This window comes from Rhinolophus hipposideros (genome assembly GCF_964194185.1).
Source record: "Rhinolophus hipposideros genome assembly, chromosome: 9".
NCBI lineage: Eukaryota > Metazoa > Chordata > Mammalia > Chiroptera > Rhinolophidae > Rhinolophus > Rhinolophus hipposideros.
Window position 1 is genome coordinate 24,688,272 of NC_138055.1, and position 22,980 is coordinate 24,711,251.

The 22,980-nt window shown below is 39.4% G+C and overlaps 1 protein-coding gene across 1 annotated transcript in view; it reads left to right on the forward strand.

Moving 5' to 3' along the window:
• Positions 1 to 4,001: 4,001 nt before the first annotated feature.
• Positions 4,002 to 22,980, forward strand: part of SLC2A3 (solute carrier family 2 member 3) — a 60,615-nt gene continuing 41,636 nt past the window's right edge. Inside the window, exons 1-2 of the mRNA XM_081061083.1 lie at positions 4,002 to 4,180; positions 5,894 to 5,971. Coding sequence (XP_080917209.1) covers positions 5,951 to 5,971 — 21 coding nt within the window. The 5' untranslated portion in view covers positions 4,002 to 4,180; positions 5,894 to 5,950. The remainder of the gene's footprint in view (positions 4,181 to 5,893; positions 5,972 to 22,980) is intronic.

A 22,980-nucleotide genomic window follows, 5' to 3' on the forward strand; every position in this document is an offset into this window, starting at 1 on the left:
ATGTAAAAATTGTAGATGTAAAAAGGGGTTCTATGGTAAGTAATCTCACAGGCTGATCTGATCATAAATTACTAACTGGGCAAGTCATGGTGGGTAGTCAGACCCTGGGCATGTAACCTTTTAGTAAAAGTTTTACCTTTGTCTTAAACAAGCTCTGTCCATTGTTTCTGTGCATCTAGGTTAATACACCTTTGAAATAAGTTATAAGCACCCTCAAGAGACCACATAATCTTGTTAACTATCCTGTAATCCAATCCCGCTTTACTTCCTCCTACCATGTAATGTTCCTTAGTTTCATCCTTAATCTCAAATGCATAAAAGAAGCTGCAAAACTTATGAGACACTGAGTCAGATGGTAGAATTTTAGACCTCAAAAGAATCTTCAACCTCTTGGAGCCTAGCTGCTTTCCCCTCCCCTAACACCCTCTTGTCAAACAGTAATCAAACATTTCTTTTCTCTCTAGAACCCCAAGGAACAGCTACAAGTCCTCAGAAAACAGAGATGAAAGTACTAGATCATACTGCATTTTGCATTTATGGAAACAAGAGGAAAAGGGAGGGCAGAGGTATAGGAGGGGCTGGTAGAGGCATAGAAGGGTCAATGTACTTACTATTGCTCAGTCAGGTATTCTGTCAGGGTTGGTTGCAATAAACAGAAACCACTTTGTTTTAAACAGAAAACACCTTAATACAGAGACATGGATGCTTTAAAAAAAATCATGGGAAGGTCTGGAGGAGCAAGGTCTCTGCTCCTCCATTCAGAAATGGCTCCAAGAATGACACTACTAAAACTCTCCCACCAGGGAAGTTTCATAAAGGGGAGGAATTAAGACTATTGCTGAAAACTGTTGAGTTCAAGAACACAGTACCCTAGTTGTGATCCAGGAATCAGGAAGCTACTGTTGCTATCACTACTTCAACATCCTTCAGTGGCCACGTGAAGGGATGCTGGAAGACTGCTGCAGAAAAACCCAACATCCCATGACCATACTGGCCAGCCACAACCAAAGCAACCAGGAGGTGGCCCCTGCCTCACTTCTATTTTTCAAGTCTCTTGGGTGTGCAAATTATTGATAGATCAAAATTTATAAATAATCCTAGCTGCAAGAGAAGTCTGGGAAATATAATTTTTGGGTTTCCAGCCTCTGCAGTACAGGAAGGCACATTAAAAGTATATAGAATATGGGTCAGCCATATCCATCACAAGTGTATATGAACTACATTTAAAAATTTTCCTTGGTAATAAGTAGAATGAATGGACTCTCAGAAGCAGCACAAGAATGAAGCAAAAGTCTATTTCAGACTTTTTCATTTATAAACCAATAGGGACATAAGGGGAGAGGAGAGAACTTTTTATATTGTCAGATAAAGACATTACTACCGTCTACCATAACTTTCATTTCATAAAAGGCCCTCTTCAACCTGGTCCTAACCCACATTTATCACAATTTTCTGCCCCTCCTAAAAACAACTGGCATCACTTGAGTAGGTGCCCTTATTTCTATTGTCGTTTCCCCGATTTCATTTCAACAAATATTCATTGAGCTTATTGAGCATCTTCTGTGTGCCAGACTTTGTGTTAGATACTTCAACAAGTTCAAAGATTGAATCAGGTGCATCTCCTGCTACAGTGACCGCCCATTCTAGGTTGCCTAGGACTATCTTGGATTTAGCATTAAAAGAAACCCCTCAGTCCTGGGAAATTAAGACAGTTGATCACCCTAGCCCCTGCCCACAAGTAATTATGCGGATCTTAAGATCCCTTCTAACTCAGAAACTCTGACCAGATGCATATTCTTTACTCCAACGTTCTTCCAAAGTAACTATTTTGGACTTCCCTAGCAGTTAGCTTAGTATCAAAGACGATTCCCAAGAAATGACTTTTATGTTTGTGCTACCTCTTAAATTATGAACTCCTGGAAGCAGAAATATCCTTCCGGGACTCCATAGTGCCTACTAATGAGTTGTGTATTGTGATTATAAAATGAATGTTATGTTGAATAGTAGAAAACTTGAACAGGATTTTTCTTCCCTTAAAATCTTAAAGTAAAACACGTATGGAAAAATGTTCAGTTGGATGATTGCTTTTACGAAGTTAACAGCACTCAGACCAACTCACAGAACATACCGCAGAAGCTCTATGTTCCTTTCCAGTCACAACAGCCCAAAGAGTAACCACAATCTAGATTTATGACATCACAGATAAGTTTTGCCTGTTTTTGACCTTTATAGAAATGGAATAATTTAGTATCTTCTCTTTTATACCTGCTTCCTTTCACTCAATTTTGTGAAATTCATCCATATAGTTGCATGGCACTGTACTACATTCACCATGTTGTTGTACAGTATTCCATTGTGTGAATATACCATAATGTATTTATCCATTCTTCTCTTAATGAACATTTGGATTGTTTCCAGTTTGACGCTATTATGTATATTGCTGAGATGAATATTCCAGTACCTATTTTTTTGATGAACATATGTGTGCATTTCTGTTGAGCATATACCTTAGAGTGGAATTGTTAGGTCATAAGATAAGCATATGTTCTGTTTTAATAAATATTGCTAAGTAGTTTTCCAAAGTGACTGCACCAATTTATCAGTTTACACTCCCAATAACAGTGTGGGAGAGTGTGGGATGTTCCACATTCCCTCCCCTGTTTGGCATTCTCTTTCTTTCCTTTTTCTCATCTTTTGTTTGAACCATTCTGGTGGGTGTGCAGTGGAATCTCATTTTAATTTGGAGTTCCCTGATGACAAGTTGCACACCTTTTCATGTGTGTATTGGTCACTGGTCACCAGAATAGTCTCTTTTTTTGTTTGTTTTTAAAGGTTTTATTGGGGAAGGGGAACAGGACTTTATTGGGGAACCGTGTGTACTTCCAGGACTTTTTTCCAAGTCAAGTTGTTGTCATTTCAATCTTAGTTGTGGAGGGTGCCATTCAGCTTCAAGTTGTTGTCCTGTCAGTCTTAGTTACGGAGGGCGCGGCTCAGCTCCAGGTCCAGTTGCCGTTGCTAGTTGCAGGGGGCGCAGCCCACCATCCCTTACAGGAGTCGAAACCGGCAACCTGTGGTTGAGAGGACGTGCTCCAACCAACTGAGCCATCCGGGAGGCAGCTAAGCTTAAGGTGCCATGTTCAATCTTAGTTGCAGGGGGTGCTGCCCACCATCCCTTGTGGGACTCGAGGAATCGAACTGGCAACCTTGTGGTTGAGAGCCTACTGGTCCATGTGGGGAATCAAACCTGCAGCCTTCGGAGTTAGACAGGTGGAGCTCTAACCGCCTGAGCCATAGGGCCTGCCCGGAATAGTCTCTTGAGAAGTGCAATGTAGACTTTTTTTAAAACCCTGTCACTATTGACTCAACTTTTTACTGAAAGCTATGCTATCATGATGAACCCAATAATTAGGTTCAAGGGAGAACAATCCCTCCAAAATACCTTTGTGTTCTGTCTCTTGGGGCCCTTCCCTCCCCTGTACAGCACCAACGAGGCAGCAGAGGACACCTTAAAGAGTGCTCTTAACCCCAACACCTTAAAAAGTTCTTTCCAGGAGGTGGAGGGAAAGGCATTGGGTTTTTTCATAAAAGAGCTACTGGGTTCAAAAGGACTACCAGACATTGCCTTTGGCCTCTCAGCCCTGAGTCTGGCTCGCCCCGCTGTGATATCTGGAGGCACTATCTCGGGACCTCAGGGCAGGGAGGCTGGAAGGGTGAGGGGATAGGGGGAGAAGGGCTGTGTGAGGGAATGGGTATCTCAAAACAGAAATGACAGCATCCTCTTAATGGCGATGTTAAGGATGATGGGGCCCAGGACTGGTTCGCTGAACTGGATTCTCCAGTCTCTTCGCGGGAAGACGCCAGAGGGGCCGCTGGGTGGGACGAACGGCTGCGGCAGGCCTGGTCATTTGGGTGTGAAAGTGAGAAGTCCGGCGGGCCCTCTGGGGCCGCGACTTGCGAGCCGCACCCTCGCTCATACCGCGGGCGGCGCATGCGTCTTGCTTACGGAGGGAGCCGGATAAATCGAGTCACGTTTTCCCACTACGTCAACGGATCATTCCAAACAGAATCCTTGGCTTTTCGCAGCAGCGCGGGGATCCTAACGGCTGCTCAGCGGCAGGCAGATGCGCAGTGGCCCGGTCACTGTCACTCCCGGGCGCGGCGGCCGGGAACCATCAGAAAGGTGTGGGTGGCCCCGGAGATGGGCGGTTGAGCGGAGCCTCAGGGCCCTACCGCAGTTGCCAGGTCCAGGTGGTGGGTGCGAAGCGCTGTCCCAGTGGCCGGCAGGTGGGAGAAAGAGCATCCGAGCTGGGCTCGGGTAGCGGTGTGGTGACTCAGAGTTGGGTGGGGCTAAGGGAGGAGTCCTGTGGCGCTGGAGAAATTAACAAGTAGCATCGGGGTATTGGGGAGAATATTTGTTACTTCCTGAGCACCTACTGTGTCCCAAGCCCTTCTCTAGGTGCTGTGGATCCCACAGTGAACGAGGTAGACAGTGTCCCTGCCTCCCTAGTGCTTACATTCTAAGAAAGGGACAGACAAGAAAATGCACAGATATATCATAAAATGCCAGACAGTGATACATCTTATGAAAGAAATACATACGTAGTAGGGAATGGGGAAGAGACCAGTATATAAAATCCCGGAAAGGAGAAGGGGTGAGTCTGAGAAGTCCTTTCTGAGGAAGTGTATTTTGACCAGAGACCTGGTCAAAAGGAAGGAAGTGAGGGAGTCATATAGAAGAGTGATCCAGGCAGAGGAAACTGGACTAAAGAAGAGGAAACTGTTGGCCTTGAAAGATGTCTACCAGAAGTTTAAGTAGCATGTGAATGAAATTAGCTTTGTAGGTTTTTGCAAGATGAAAATTGTGATTTTCTTAGAAAGTTATCGGTCAGTGTTGAATTCATTTGGTGCTTTATTCCTGCAGTATGAGAGAAGGGGAGTCCCAAGTGCTCTTGGCAAAATATTACTAACTTTGTCCCAGTTTAAAACATTGGCTAAATTTAGAATTTAACTTGGTTTTCAAGAATAGTTCAGATCAGTTAATTTTACAAATAAGTAAGTAGCATCTCACTTTTTAAGAAAATATTTATTTGAGTTGAAAGAGTTGTGGAGTTTTTTTGTTTTCCCAAAAGAGGATGACCTAGAAGACAAGAAGTAGCAGACAAAGGAAAGAAGAGAGATGAAACTGGGAATAGGAACGTTGTAGAGAGAAATGCAAAGGACAAAATATTAAGGAGGCTGTGGAATATTCAGAAGAATGATCTGTTCTAATTCTCCTCCAAGTAAACTTGGGAAATAATACTAGTGCTTCAATATACAGCATCTCAGCGAATCCTCAGAACTGTCCAACCAAGTCAGGAGAGCTGGTAGAAGAGGAAACAGACTCAGACTTGATAACTGGTTAAGCAGAATCATGAGTTCCCATTCCACTGAGGGAGTCTAGGCTAAGGTAAAACTATGAGGCAGTGGTTATTTCAAATGTTTTCAATTTTATATGGCAAAATAAGTTACATTAAGTCACAGAATTTTATAATGGCAGGATCACCTAATCCAATCCCTGCTCATTTTGCTGATGGGGAGACTGTGTTAGTTGGTGACAGAGCAATGAATCAAAATATAGAGGTTCTGTTTTCAACATATTCAGCTCTTTTCCTTTTCTTTTTCCAGAACCCATAACTTGATAGAATTCTTTACACTGGCTACTAAAGAAATGGAAAGAGCTTTGTTGAGGACCCCAGAAATGTGTTAATCTAAGACATCATTAGAGTTATATGAGGTTTCACCTTCTTCCACAAGTATTTATTAGTGTGCCCATTGGTTAGGAAGCTAAGTCACAACCTCTTAAGGAGCTTAAGTAGGTAGAGCAAATAAATAACTAGCCAATTACAATTTACAGGAAGCAGTACCTTGAAGAGGAATTGGAGGGAGAGTCAATTCTTAGTATTGCAGAGAGATGGAGAGCAACAAACAGGATGTGAGTATTAAGAATGTATGTCAGATCGGTATCAAATTGTTTTTGTCATAGTTGTGTTAATCACAATACCTATCATCTTCCTCAACTTTTGTCGTCTTGATAATGTGTTACATACATACATAAATGGTGGTGGGAGAAATTATTGCAACCAATAGACTATGTACATCCCCACATTCTATTCACAATGAATTAGTACTTGCTATTTGTGGCATTTTGTGCTTTAATGTTATGAAGAATAATAAGAATGACAAAATATCCATGTTCAGCATTATAATTGGAAACAGGCCTCAGTAAAATCATACACAACTGCTCTTGAGGGAATCTCCTTGGCGTATAGGTGTGAAGAGTAATATTGAGTAATACATGAATGTGCACAATAATAAGAACTGTTCTGGAAGAAAGAGGGGGGGAGAACTGTTCTTACAGAGCAAACACTGGAGTATAACTGAGTCATACAACTTGCAAAGCCTTGTGAGGAAGATGCACAGAAAGGTATTAACTAATGTGTGAGCCTTGGAATGGGGTAGGCATCATCTGGTGGCTGAATCACATGTTGCCAGAAGTCAGGTTTGCCTACACATGACCACATCTAGAAAGACTTTAAATAAGCTTGTTCTTTGGGAATTCACTGGTATCCTGAATGGCTGTCTTCTCAGACTGCCAGATTTTTTCCTGCACCTTTTAACGGTCCATACTAAGGGAAGCAGAGCTGGAGGAAGTAGAGATGGTACACTTGCTCTTCCTTAGCTAGCACATTTTGCAAAAGTTCCATCTTTTGGAAAATCTAAAAAGTCACAGTTTTAAAGATGATACCTTTACATGACAATTGTTAAGACTATTTTGAAAAGGCATTTAGGGGAACCACTGAAAGAGCAAGATACGAAACAGAAATTAGTCAGAGTGATCCTTTATTAAAATGTGTTCATTCCTCTACCAGTCAAGACCAAAGCCTCTGTGCTTCCTGCCCACGCCAGCTCCCCACCAAGCTCCCCCTGCTGCATATTTATTTAAGTTAATAATTAGATTTGACAACTTAAGACTAGAGTTACTTTGTTTTCCATTTCAAAAATTATAGGATATTCTACTTCTGTAATTAGTGGGTTTCCTAATTATGCCAACCTTATCATTATTAAGGTATCAGATATCATTGTTATTGTTTTATTTTAAAACCCTGTGAAAATCCGAATAACACAGAAATTAAAGGACAGAGTCCCCTTACTTTTGGTGGGAATCAAGTTTAAGTGTAAGTTAAGATGGTTCTTGCTGTTTTTACTGGCATTAAAAGCAGTGAATTTACTTTTGAGAAGGCCATTTTGACATAGCCATATACAAATGGCTGTGAAAGTTTGTCCTATTTCATACTTGTTAGCCAGACACTATAAATAGCTCTTTGGATGACATTTATCTTTGCTGATTATTGTGACAATTGAATTAGATAATATATTCTAAGCACTTAGCAAGGTATTTGGTGTAAAAGAAAAAGCTCAGTTTTTTCCCTCCCTATGTAAGAAAAACCCAGTGCTTCTCTACTTTTTTCTATCCTGTGAATCTCTTTTACTACTCACACAAAACATTTCACTGCTGGTCACCAATTGTATGGAGGTTTTCTCCACACCAAGCAATTTCCTGTGACACTAGCTGGGTGTTTTAGAGTTTAATTCAATTCTGATGCTACCTATCTAGAGATAGCATCAGCTCTCATAGGTTAAGTGCTCAGCCCCACAAGACTTCTTCCTCCCACCACATACACACACACACACACACACACACACACACACACTCACACACACATCAGAGGCCAGTTACAAGCCCATGCTATCACCTCTGTTTCTTCCTGAACAACTGGCTAAAGATTGGAGGCTCCAATGATCCCCCTCCTTGAGTTCTCTTAATTTGTGAGAGCAGCTCACAGAACTAAGGGAAACATGTATGTTTACTAGTTTATTAAAGGATATGATAAAGGATACAGATGAAGAGATAAATGAAGCAAGGTCTGGAAGGGTCCCAGGAGCAGGAGCTTCTGTCCCCATGGAGCTGAGGTATGTCACTGGCCCAGTGTGGATGTAATATTTCTTGAGCACTGGAAGCTCTCTGAACCCATACTATTGGGATATTATGGAAGCTTCCTTATGTAGGCATGATCGTGTGGAGGATGGGTGGCAGAGTTGAAAATTCCAAGCTTCTGATCATTGCTTGACCTTTCTGGTGACCAGGCCCCTCTAGGAGCCATCCAGGAACCCACCCAGAGTCACCTCATTGTAACAAAAGATGCTCCTAGTGCTCTCATCACTTAGGAATTTGCAAGGATTTTAGGAGCTCTGAGCCAGGAACTAGGGGCAGAGACCAATATATCTATTTTCTGTTACCTCACATTGGCACATAGAAGATGTTAAATAACTGAGAATTTATTATTATTTACATATATTGGTTTGTGAAGCAGATATTATTATCTGAAATCAAAGTTTAAGATTTTAAGTTATTAAGGTCACACAACTAGTGAATGCTAGAGTTGACCTATGACCAATGTTTTTATACCAAAATTCTTTCCTTTCCTCTGTTCTACATTGTTCCCCTAGTACACACATCAAGAACTTCAAAATTCAAGGATTCAAGAAAATTTGATTATCGTATGAAAAAGATAACCTGCATTATTATCCACCCATTGGATTTCAGTTCAGATTTAAGAAGAGATCAGAAAGGAATACAGAGAAAACAAATCTAAAGACTTTCAAAAATCCTTGCTCTTTAGCCCTATGTCACGCCTCAGGTTGATACGTTAGAGAATACCATAAAGATAAATAACACGTAAACATAAACATCACTTACACAAATCATGATGAGGATCAGACATATTGTTCTTTTATTCAAGTATTGTTCCTCTAACAAAATAACTTATGGGGTAATAAGTAGAATTATTTTATCTGGAAAGATGTGGTAGTTCTCTATGATGCATTTATATATTCAAATATTTCTTGAGTACTATTAGATGACAGGCACTATTGGTCCAGGGAATGCCCTCATGGAGCTTATATTCTAGTGAAGGATGTGATAAGTTGTATGAAGAAAAATAAAGCAAGGTAAACACATTGATTGTAGAATTTGGGGTAGGGTTGAATATTCTAAATAATGTGGTCAGGGAAGGCCTCTCTAAGCTGAATGACAATAAGCCAGCCATAAGAAGACGATCTGAATAAAAAGTGGCTCAGACAGAGGGAACAGCATATGTAAAGGCCCTGGAGTATAAAGGCTCATCAAATTAGAGCAAGTGGTTAACAAACTCTTCTGTAAAGAGCCAGATAATAAATAATTTAAGCTTTGTGGACCATGTGGTCTCTGTTCAACTATTCAAGTCAGCTTTTATAAGTTAAAGTAGCCACAGACATTATGAACAAAAATGGGCATAGTTATGCTACAGTGAAACTTTATTTATTAGGTTGGTGCAAAACTGATTGCTGTTTTTGCAATTATTTTTAACTTTTTAAACCGCAATTATGTTTGCACCAACCTAACACAAAAAGGCAGAGGCTTCAAATCAAAAGCAAAAAAAGAAAAATAAAAACAAAAAAGAAAAAAAAAGAAAAATAGATAAATTGGTCCTTACCAAAGTTAAAAACTTTTACTCTGCAAAAGACAGGCTTCAAAGAAAATATTTACAAACCACGTATTGACAAAGTTAGACATAAAGATCAATGGAATAGAATTGAGAGTCTAGAAATAAACCCCATGTGTCTATGTTCTACTGATTTTCAACAAGGACGCCAAGATAATGCAAAAGAACTGTCCTTTCGATAAATGGTGCAGAGACAACTGGATAGCCATAAGCAAAAGAGTGAAGATAGACCCCTACCTCACAACATATAGAAAAATTAACTCAGATAGAAGACCTAAATGTAAAAGCTAAAATCATAAAACTCTTAGAAGAAAACATAGATGTAAACATTTGTGATATTAGATGCAGCAGTGGTTTCTTAGATATGACACCAAAAGTGTGAGCAACAAATGAAAAAATAGGTATGTTGGATTTAAGATAGGTATGTTGGATTTAAGATTAGTGTTTCAAAAGACACTAGCAAGAAAGTGAAAAGAGGGGCCAGCCCGGTGGCTCAGGCATTTGGAGCTCTGTGCTCCTAACTCCAAAGGCTGCTGGTTTGATTCCCACATGGGCCAGTGGGCTCTCAACCACAAGGTTGCAGATTCAACTCCTCGAGTCCCGCTAGGGATGGTGGACTGTGCCCCCTGCAACTAAGATTGAACACGGGGCACCTTGATCTGAGCTGCCGCTGAGCTCCTGGATAGCTCAGTTGGTTGGAGTGCGTCCTCTTCAACTACAAGGTTGCTGGTTCGACTCCCACAAGAAATGGTGGAATGTGCCCCCTGCAACTAATGGCGACTGGACCTGGAGCTGAGCTGTGCCCTCCACAATTAAGATTGAAAAGATAACAATTTGACTTGGAAAAAGACCTGGAAGTACATACTGTTCCCCAATAAAGTCCTGTTCCCCTTCCCCAATGAAAATCTTAAAAAAAAAAAAATTAAGTTGGGTGATGTGGAAAATTGAAGGAGAGTGGTGGGCAGTGAAAAATTGGTATTAATAGTTTAGAGATCCTACTTCTATCAAATTGTTAGAAAGGAGGTGATGATCAGTGTGAGATGCAAGAAATATAGGTTTTAGAAGGAGTGCATTTATTATTAATGACCAGAGCGAGGGTGTCACCATGGGAATAAGTGACTGAGGAAAACAAGATGATTTGAAATAAATGGACAAGAAACAGAGGCCAGCGTATGGGACAAATTATTTCCATGGATGATGAGTCACCAATGATAACAGTAGGAGTGGTGTAACCAAGAGAATGAATCAGGTTTTTTAATTTCCAGGGAATGAGGGGAAGTGCCCCAGGAGATCCTTAGATGATTGTAGTATCCTGATGCCACGTACTTCAAAGGAGCTGAGTTTTTGAGGAACTAGAGGAGAGAAATAGTTTGGAAAAGGCAATAAGAAGCTATATAAGAGGTACAAATGAAATGTTGAACCTATTCATTGGTACTTTTAAAGAAGCGAGATACTCTTAAGTTGGAAGATCAGAAAGGGGATCATGGAAAAAGTGGCATTTATGCTAGACTCTGAAAGATAAACAGAATTTTGAGAGAAGTAGATTTGGGAAGATATTTTCAGTCAGAGAAAAAGCTATCACCAAAGAAAAGAGAGTTAACACTGTTGGTTCCGCCCGCATCTAATGCTTTCGCAAATCCACCTTCAGGCCTGTTGATGTTGCCAGATCTCTTTCACAGTAGGCCACCAGGTGGCAGTCTATATCTTTGAGGCACCCTTCCTGGTATTGCTGGTTTGTGGCAACTGGAAATGAGACTCAACCATAGCTATAGCTGAGGTGAGGCAAGTGACGTGTGGATTGGTGTATCTCGTTAGGCCTGAAAGTGTTGTCATGGTCCTAGCAATAAAGTAGCAAAGTCCTCAAGAGAAGAGAATATGCTTGAGAACATTTAGGCAAAAGACAAGGAAGAAGGTAAAGGGAAAGGAAGCTGTCAGAATGGGAGTCTGATGGGGTATTAAGGAAAAGCTGAAAGAAACAACTGCAGAGAAAGAAAGAGACCCTAAATTATTTTAGGCAGTTAGGGGGAAAGTCAAAGATTTTTCTCTGAGTCTTTTGTTTCTTAGAAATAACTAGCTTAAAATAATCAATATCCCCTAAAAGCATATTTTGAGCTAGCAAACTCTGCTTCCCTTCAAGTACCCTTGTGCAGAAAAAAAGGTGCCCCTCCTAGCTGAGGAGCGGGGCCTGACCAGTGGATTGCAGGCTGTATTTCAGCCTCTACTTAACCCAAGAGACTGCACAACTAGGTTTCAGCCTACACATGCCCCCTAAACTTCACAACCACACACAAAGCTCTTGTAGACTTTTTAATTGTATTGTATTGTATTGTAAAACCTTTTAATTCAGACAGAACTCATTCAATTTGTGGAAATATAAAGGAAATGACAAAGCCATTGTTCATCAAACCAATAAACTAGTCAGACTTCCTTTCTGTCAGAAAAAGTCTGACTTCTGTTTTTATTTCAAATAAAAATGTTAATATATGTCCCTGTGCCAACCATCTTCCTTCTGAATTCTAAGATATACAGATGCTATGGAACTTTGCTTTTTGGTTTCTTTGCCAGTTAATGCTTCCAAAACTTCCATACACTTAAAAGTCACTGGGAAGCTTATTAATACAGATTTCTTGGTCCCACCCTACAGAGATTGTGACTCAGCAGGTATGGGGTGGAGCTGAAAATTTGCACGTCTAACATGCTCCCAGGAGGTACAACCCATCTATGGATGAGCACACTTTGAGTAACACGGGATAAAATATGGCACCGCCCCTTTAATATTGTGTGTCAGTGCCATATGCTGTCACAGCACTCTCCCTCAGGAGCTGTGCACTCTCAAATTGTGGCTATTGAACCATAGTAAAAATGTAAGGTGGGTTAGAGATTAGCTTTTCTTTTGTGAAGTAGGAGATAGTAGTAAAAAGAAAGGTGGGAAAGAAAACGGTGCAAACCAGACACAACCTTTACAAAAACAATTTTAGGAAAGAAAACACATTTTTAAGATCTGAAAAATTCCTTCATTAAAAATGAATGCAGGGAGCAGCAGGGCTGACTAGGTAGAGTATAGAGGATTTTAAGTGCAGTGAACGACACTATAATGGTAGATATAAGTCATTATATGTTTGTCCAAACCCATAGAATGTACAACAACAGGAGTGAACCCTAATGTAAACTATGGACTTTGGGTGATAATGACGTGTCAATGTAGGTTCATCAACTGTAACAACTGTACTGCTCACTCTGGTGGAGATGTTGGTAGAGGATCTTAAAAAACTGTTTGTAGGCTATTAGGTTAAAAAACATGTGACCAAAGTTGTCAAATTTTGCATGTCAGATTTTACACTAAAAATGTAAAATTGTGTGCAAAATGGTATGGCTAATATAATTGTTTGAAAAATCTCTTTCATGTTATTAGATTGGTGCATTAAGGAGGAACATTTGTGGATTGGAAGGGACAATGGTAAATATTTCGAGTAAGGAAGGCATCACAGCCTGATGAAGGAGAATATGAAGCTGTCAATGTATTACATGACCTATCTAGATTTCTGTACCCAACATTGCTGATGTAGCCATTTGAGGAACAAGAGGCACCAGTTTTCAGAAAACAAAATGGAACTGAAATTGACATAACTATCTTTTTTTTTTTTTTTTTGACATAACTATCTTAAGAGGATGTAAATATAGGTTGCCTAATGTCCAGATTGGGAGTTTAGGGGTTACCCCGGGAAGCGATAAAGTCATTTTACTGAGCAATGACACACATTGATTTTCCAAGCTACACATAAGAGAAATGCCTTTGAAGAAAATCTGCCTGTAGGGTGAGCTATTGCATGACCTCTGGTTCAAGGAATCCTAACTTTCTATGTTGTGTGGGTCTCAGTGCAGTAAAAACTTAGTACTTGGGACCGGCCCAGTGGCTCAGGCGGTTGGAGCTCCGTGCTCCTAACTCCGAAGCCTGCTAGGCTGCTAGTTCGATTCCCACATGGGCCAGTGGGCTCTGAACCACAAGGTTGCCGGTTCAACTCCTTGAGTCCCCAAGGGATGGTGGGCAGCGCCCCCTGCAACTAAGATTGAACACGGCACCTTGAGCTGAGCTGCCAGTGAGCTCCCAGATGGCTCAGTTGGTTGGAGTGCGTCCTGTCAACCAACTCCCGCAAGGGATGGTGGGCTGCACCCCCTGCAACTAGCAATGGCAACTGGACCTGGAGCTGAGCTGCACCCTCCACAACTAAGACTGAAAGGACAACAACTTGAAGCTGAACAGCACCCTCCACAACTAAGATTGAAAGGACAACAACTTGACTTGGAAAAAAGTCCTGGAAGTACACACTGTTCCCCAATAAACTCCTGTTAAAAAAATAAATAAATAAAAACTTAGTACTTGATAATTTCCAAAGAGCTTGAACATGTATTATTTAATCTTCCCAGTAACTCTATGACTCAACTTTGCATGATCTGAACCTTGAAGCACAACTCACCCAAAGTCATACATTTTATAATAGGCCTTTTACTTTATATAATACATTCTTTCTAAAATCTGAAGCTACCTACGATAAAGCCAGTTCTTTGTGCTAATGGAAGCTACTGTAGGACTAAACCACAATAATTTATGACTATTTCAGTATCCACTAGATTTCCTTTCTAATTATGTTTCTTCCAATACTAAGTCTTTTTTCATTTCTGTAGCCAAGACATGGACAGCAGGGAAAAATGACCCAGAAGTGTGTTGAGTGACAGATTTAACGTTTTTATGGACAATCTACATATGGATAATTGAAAATTATCAATACCATATTCCTTAACCTAGGGAGAAGGCAAAAAGAACTTTTATTTATTGACATTGTATTAGGTACTTCTCCACTTTATCTGATTTAACCCTCCTAACAACTGATGAGATGGGACAGAACTTTAGCTCTCTCTATTTAGGGTTGCCAGATAAAATAGGTTTTTGGTATAAGTATGTCTCAAACATTGCAAACAGTACCCCGTTACACAAGGCAGGATATGCTCCAAGAATTATTTAGTTTTCTTTACAAATCAACCTTGTGAATAGATACGTTGGTGAAATCTTACAACAAAAATTATAAAATTTTAAAACCAGAAGGGGCCTTAGAGATTATCTTATTTTTAGAGTTTCCAGAATCTAACTGTGAATCTTGACCAAAAACGGATGTCTCCAGGCAATGTAGATGAGGATTCCTGTAACCACTGCAAGGGTAGGGTCAGGGGTGAAATTCCCTCACCTTTCCCCTTTTCTTGCCTATGCTGCCTCCCAGACACTTCTCCTTTTCTGAGTACCTGACATTCCATATATCTTTTGTTCTTAGGTTATAAAGTGTAATTTATGGCTCCAAAGTGATGACAATAAAAGCCAAGCAGGTGAGGAAAGTGATATGGAACAATTAGAGATGGCAATAAACAAGCCCCAGACATAGGGAAAGTCCCTTAAGTGAACAATGTGACAAGCCTGAGGAAGAATAGTTCATTCCAATATGGAAGAAAGAGAGGAAAAGGTCAACCCACACAGTCTTCTTGCAGTGGATAAACATAAGGTTATTCTCCTAATCAATAGAATCCAAGGTCAAGAATGCTAAAGAGGAGCAAATGCCAAGTTGGTTAGCACCTGATCTTCCAATGAATATATAACCTTGCTTCTGTTCTAGAGAAACAGATTAGCTGAAATATTTCTAAATGACTTTCTTACCAGGAGGGCCACCAGCTTACGGAAAGTCACTTATCCATGATCAAATAGCACATATCTAGAAACTTAGCGGTAGTTTTAAGCCATAACAGCATGATATCTCTCTGTGGATATACAGAGAATTGTGCCAAAAGGGCCTAATACTATATGTTTGATAAATAAATGTTTATTGAATGAGTTCTCCAAAGTTAGGCTCTGTATTATTTTTCCTGCTTTGTCACAACTATTGCTATGTCTTGTTTTTCCCATCAGTAGTTTAGGAAAAACAAAATCAAACTAGAAATCATAACATCTGCCTCTCAAGGAAATTTACTTGAAAACTTGTATTAGATGTATTTTTTTAAGTCTTTTTGATACCAGACATTCTGAGCCCATTGCCATTACCTCAGTTTAAGTCATCATCACCTATTAGTATAAAGCCCCTACCTAAAATCTTTCTAAATTTAGTAAATTTAGTAATCTTTCTAAAATTCCAATCTACTTCTGTTATTAATATACTTAACCTATTTGTTTTCTGTTGTACTCATAATAAAGTTCAAACTCCTTAACCTGGCATTTTAAGCCATTTATGACATAATCCCTGCTTACTTCCTGGCTTCTTCTCACCTGTACACTTTAGCCAAGCAGAAAATTTTGCAAGATCAAGCCCTTTCTCACACAACCTAGAAGACTGTTTTCTCCTATTCTCTCCCTCCCTCCTACTTTGTCAGGGCAACTACTACCAAGCCTTCAGTTCTTTCTCAACTTACCTTCTCAAAGAGGAAGGCTTTCCGGACATTACTACACCCCTTCCTCCTGCCTGACTTTTGCATCTTTCCCCCAAGTCCCTCCCTAACCCCCAACTCATGCATAACAGGAAGTTGTGCACCAGGTTACCAGAGAGCACCATTCACATAAACTCTGATATGAATGTTAATATGGGGTGTGCAGACGCAATCTGCACAATGTTATGTGGTATCCCCACTGGAATTTATGAGTTCCATAAGTCTCCTATGCTTCTGTCTCTCATAAGACTAATACTCTAGTGACATTGCCTATTATCATTCTCCCCTATATAACTGAAAACTTTACAATTCTAGGCCCTGTACTGAGTGCTGGAAATAAAACAAAGGGAAACCAAAGGAATTAATGTTTGTGCTCAACAATAACACATAACAAAATTATGGTTAGTCCTCCTATAATAGAATTGTAAATAAATAAATAAATAAAGTTACCGTATAAGCACTCAGGAGAACATAGTTGTTTCTGAGGATTGGAAAGAAGGTAAGTGGAGAGATATTTGAGCTGGGCCTTGATGGTATGGCAACACGCAGAAAAGATAAATAACCACATTTTAAATAGAGGAAATCACAATAAAAATAGAGGTCGTCTCTGTGACCATATTAGATAGGAGTGAATGATGAGAATGGAAATTAAGGTAAATTGTGTAATGCCTTGACTGTTTCATTAATCAATATGAATTTTATTCTGTAGGCAGAAAATCATTGAAGAGTTTTGAGCACCACAGTGTTACAATCAGATCTGTTTTTAAAATATTTTTTACTATAAACAAAACATGCTATTCTTTTTTTTAAAGTTTGTTCCAGAAAAATATGTATCAGATAAAGTGAAAGTTCTCTATAATCCCACTCACTAGAGTTAACCATTTGGTATAATGCTCCATCCATATCTTTTCCTGTGCATATATCTTCTCACAAGGGTGTGGCCATTACTTTAATAAAATAAATAAGAATTCCAGTCAGATTTACTCCAGGGATGCAAGGACACATCAATATTCACGAATTAATCAATGTGAGTATACCATATAAACAAAATAAGAGATAAAAATCATGATCATCTCAATAGATGCAGAAAAAGCATTTGATAAATTCAACATCCATATCTGATAAAATCCGTCAACAGTAGGTATAGAGGGAGCATACCTCAACATTATAAAGGCCATTTATGACAAACCCACAGCTAACGTGCCACTCGGTGGTGAAAAACTGAAAGCTTTTTAAGATCAGGAGCAAGACAAGGATGCCCACTCACTACTTTTATTCAACATAGTACTGGAAGTCCTAGCCACAGCAATCAGACAAGAAAAAGAGATAAAAGGCATCCAAATTGCAAAAGAAGTAAACATTTCACTATTTGCAGTGACGTGATTGTGTATATAGAAAACCCTAAAGATTCCACACACATACACAAAAAACTATTAGAAGTGATAAATGAATTCAGCAAGGTTGCAGGATACAAAATTAATAGTCAGAAATCTGTTGTATTTTTATACTACTAATGACAAACTATCGGAAAGAGAAATTAAGAAAATTCCATTTCCAATTGCATCAAAAAGAATAAAATACTTAGGAATAAATTTACCCAAAGAGAAGAAAGACATGTACTCTGAAAACTATAAGACACTGATGAAAGAAATTGAATAAGACACAAATAAATGGAGAAATATACCATGCTTATGAATTGGAAGAATTAATATCATTGAAATACCCGTACTACCGAAAGCCATGTAGAAATTTAATGTAATCCCTATCAAAATACCAATGACATTTTGCACAGAACTAGAACAAATAATCCTAAAATTTATATGGAACCACAAAAGACCACAAATAGCCAAAGAAATCTAGAAAAGAAGAACAGAGTTGAAGGTTTTGCACTCCTGGATTTCAAACTATACTGCAAAGCTATAGTAATCAAAACGGTATGGTACTATCACAAAAAACAGACACATAGATCAATGGAACAGAATAGAGAGGCCAGAAATAAACCCACACTTATATGATCAATTAATCTACAACAAATGAGTCAAGAATATACAATGGGATAAAAACAATCTCTTTAATAAATGGTGTTGGGAAAACTGGACAGCTACTTGCAAAAAAATGAAACTGGACCATTTTCTTACACCACATACAAAAATAAACTTGAAATGGTTTGAAGACTTAAATGTAAGATCAGATACCGTAAAACTCTTAGAATAAAATAAGCAGTAATCTTTGATGTCAGTCTTAGCAATATGTTTTTTTGAATATGTCTCCCAAGGCAAAGACAACAAAAGCAAAAATAAACAAGTGGGACTACATCAAACTAAAAAGCTTTTGCACTGCAAAGGAAACCATCAACAAAATGAAAAATCAACCTACTGAATGGATGAAGATATTTGCAAATGCTCTGATATGGGATTAATATCCAAAATATATAAAGAACTCATACAATATCCAAAAAAAATAACAATCTGGCACCTTGGGGCCAGTGTCATGGAGCCCAGGCATGTACTGCCATGGACCCCTAAGCCCCTCACTTGGCTGCTTGGGGTAGCTGATGGGGAAAGTGGGATTGGAGGGGCCCAGGAGGGATAAGCCCTTTGGGGAATTCTGGAGAAGACCCTTCACTTCCAGCACTTTCCTTCAAATATATGAAACCTTGGTCCGGTTCCATAGCTTCCCATCCTCAGTTTCCTCATATGTAGAATGGGGGTGCACAGCCCTTACCTCAGAGGCCAGAAAAGATTCAGAAAACTGGGAACAGTGTGGACTCTGTAGACTCACAGCCCTTACCTCTCATAAGTATTTGGTCTTCATCCACAATTCCTGACTCACAGCTTCCTGAACTCTTGGAGTGAAAACAAGATGTCTTTTGTTATGCTAATAAGGTGACTTTTGGAAAACACATAAGTATGGGGTTCTGAGAGCTTCCTGGTTAGTGAACACATGGAGTTGCAGGGAGAATGGAACACGTAGAGAGAGTAGAAGCTCCGGGCCCCTTCCCACATGCTTTGCCCTATGCATCTCCTCCATCTAGTTATTCCCAAGTTATATTCTTTTACAATAAACCAGTGATCTAGTAAGTAACATGTTTCTCTGAATTCTTTGAACCATTTGAGCAAATGAAACCCAAGGAGGGGCTTGTGGGGACCTCTGATTTATAGCTAGTCATTTAGTAGTACAGGTGACAACCTGGATTTGTGATTGACACTGAGTTAGAGGTGGTGGTTGGAACCTCCAATCTGTGGCTAGTTGGTCAGAAGCACAAGTAACCTGGGCTTGCGTTTAGCATCTGAAGTATGTTGAGGTGGGGCAGTCTTGTAGGACTGAACCCTTAACCTATGGAATCTGATGCTATCTCTGGTAGATAGTGTCAGGATTGAGTGGAATTCTCCAATAGCCTGGTAACTGAGAATTGTTTGTTGGTGTGGGGGAGCTCCTCCCTCCCTCACCCCCCCCCCCAGCACGTGGTGGAATTGAGTCTGGAAACCTAATTTAGGGTGCAGTGGAAACAGGAGAGTGGAAGGAATCTGGGTGTATTTTGAAGGTAAAGCTAACAGGACCTGCTGTTCAATTAGATGTGGAAGATGTGGGAAAGAGAGAAATTCTACCTAAACAGCTTCTAGCATTTTGGCTTTTGCAAAAGGGTGAATAGTGATAATGTTTATTGAGAGGGAGAAGACTAAGGAAGGAAAAGATTTGAGGGTTTGAAAGAGAAATTGGTACGTCTATTTTGGCTATGCTTAGTTTGAAATGCTTTTTGGCCACTCAAGTGGAGCTATCACACAGGCTATAGATATATGACTGGAAATCAGGAGATAAGTCAGCAGTGAGAAACTTTCTACCTTACAAGGCAGCCCATTATATTTTGGATATATCTAATTACCAGGAAGTTCTTTTCCATTACATTGAAATGTTTGCAAATATAAATGTGATCCCCATTTCTATCTGGGGTTACTGAAAAATGCGTATTTTTGGAAGCACATTAAATATTTGAAAAAAGTTATCATGTTCTCCAATGTCTTTTCTTCGATAAGCTAAATACCTCTACTTCCCCAGCTGCCTTTCATGCCCTTGTTGCCAGATACTTCATCATCCTGGATGCCAAGGACCAAAGTGACCTGAGTAATACACCCTAAATGTAGGCCTATTATCCCTCTGATTTATTATTCTTTCAGAAATATATTCACTTTTTATAATTCATTTGTTGTTGTTTTTTCCTTGCTGTCACTAGTGTGTTAATGTGCTTGCCCGTGGCATACATCTCTTATAATTTTTATCTAATCCATTGTTGATTTGGAAGTCAAATAACCAACTTATGCTCTGTGTCAGATATAAACATTTTGCTTTCTATGTTTGGAATATTTTATACTAATTTAAAAAGAGCGAGAGTATATGCTTTTAGAGAGGGGCCAATAGAGCTTTGAACTCTAGCGAGAAAATTTTTTTCCTTACTTTGTTTTTCTAACGTATATTCAAATAGTTGTGTTCCAGATGGGTGAGGTATTTCAGTCTTTTACACAAGGATCTCATTAGAGATTTTCAGTCTATGGCAATGGCTCTCAACCAGCAGTGATTTTGCTCCCCAAGGACATTTGGCTTTTTCTGCAGACATATTTGGTTGCCGTGATTGTGGCAGAGAATGCTACTGGCATCGGTGGGTAGAGCCCAGGGGTGCTGCTAAACATTTTGCGGTGTACAGGACAAACCCCAATAAGAAAGAATAATCTGTCCCAAAATCTCAATAGTACCTGGATTAGAAACCCTGGGCCATGGTATCTCCATGATTTTGTTTACTACTCTTATTGAAGACAGTTAGTACAAGCTTATATGAAAAGATTGACATGATTTAAACTTAGTGAATTAATTCTGCATCTAACTAATCACTTCCCTCTCCTTTTATGGCATGCCAACCATCTGTTAATAATCATTGTAGAAGTTAATAGGAAAATAATGAAACACTAATTTTTTCAATACGAAAATGTTATAATGGCTCTAATTTTCTGTCACCTCTCCTAATCGCCATAATTTTTAGAATATTAACAATGTTCAGCGATCAAATCTGGACATTATTTTCATATGCTTTTACTGAAAGCAAAATTATACTCTCACTAAAATTTAAAATATATACATATATACTCTCACTGATCTCATTGTCCTATCTGGCCTTTAGTTTCCCTTCCCCAGATGTTGTTCATTCTTTCCACTGAAAGTTCATTTTCCTTGAGAAGAGGAATAATGCTGCTCTTCTTCTGTCATCTCCTAATGGTGGATAAATACAATACAACTTGACTGGACACTGTTCTTATCTTGCAGGTGCCTCAGTGAAGCATGCAGCTATTTTGGGATGTGGCTATCCTAATAATGTTCTCTAGTTTGTTATTAGTGAGATAGGTGGAGGCAGAAGTCACCGCCCCGTCACTGGTTGCACTTAGAGGTAGAGGTGTGGGGGACAAAGAAGAATGTTGTTGACTGCACGTTCTCCACGGTGGGAACCTGTGAGTCTTTACCTGGGGCTGTTTCTCTTCTTGGTATGACTGCAGCTGTCAAGATCAAAGAGGACATAATGAGACAGGAGTAAATAGCTTCATTCTCAGAGTACCTGAAAGAAGCAAATTCTGATGGGGATTAAAGTAAAAGGGGAAAAGCAAATTCTTTCCTCAGCCATACCCAGAAACAACTAGGTAGGTCTTTTCAGATGTTTCTGATTTTTCACATTCCAAATAGTTACTCAGAATCTAGTGGCAAAAATAATCCTTCCCCAATACCTTTTGGGATTTTTTTTTTTTTTTGTATTCCTGTCTTTATGGGATGAAAACAGTCCCTTTACAATAAGTTTCCTGAAAGGGAGAACAAATAGATAATAACTCTTCTAGCTTTATGTTCAGAGCTAGAGATTCAGTCACTCATTCAAGTAATTATTTATGTATTAGGTGGATAAATGAACCAGGGAACGATTTTTTAAAAATTGGAAATTTCAAGTGTGTATTTGAAAGAGGAATGATAAATGAATACCTAATTAATAGGCAAATATTTATATAATTTATCACCTTTTTTCCATGGAGTAATGATTGCTTTACATGCATGAATCACTAAGTATTTGTATAGGCAGGGTATTTGACGGGGGCAGGGGCGTCCCTAGAGATTGCAGAGATTAAAACAGCTAGGGTCTTTCTCCTTCAGTCATAAGACCACCTTTTAGAATGAAAGAACTGAGACATGTTTAATGATGTAACTGTTAGTATAGTGTGTAGGCCAGCAAGTCAGCACCGTACGTTGAGGTGATACCTGAGTTTTCTAACTTTTAGCCATGCCTTTGTTCTAAACATAGAAGTGTGAGAAGATTGTTTGCAGAAAATGCTTTTCACCAGTGTACCCAGCTGGTAGGTACACTATTTTCTATCAGAAAGCCTTCTGACGTTCTGGAAACAATGTGTAGAGTAGTGAAATGAAGCAATGGAGATTGGGGTTCAGGGTTGGGGCTAAGGGAAGCTGTGGAAAGGGGACATTAGAAAAAGCACAGAACAAGGAGAACATTTTCATTAGGGCAAAGCATGTAAGGTAAAAAGTGATGCATTTGGCATCTCTGGAGTACAGGTGGTATATTGGTGCTGTAAAAAAGAAAAAAAGTGCAATAAGATTTTGTTTTATTCTCCATCTTCAAATAGCAGATCTGGTGTTCAAAGACTCTGGAGCATGGCCCAAATTTGCTTTTCCAACATTAGCTCTTACTAGATTCCTGTGAGTACCCTACTTTTCATCTAAATTGGACAAAGCACTATCCCCCAACCTTGTGCACAAACTTCCTACCACCACACCTTTGACCAGGCCACTCCATTGTTCTCAAATGCCCTTCTCTAATCTGTGCCTATTTTTCTTCCTACCCATCTTTCAAGATCCATTCAAAATTCTAACTTCATGAAGCCTTTCTGGATTGTTT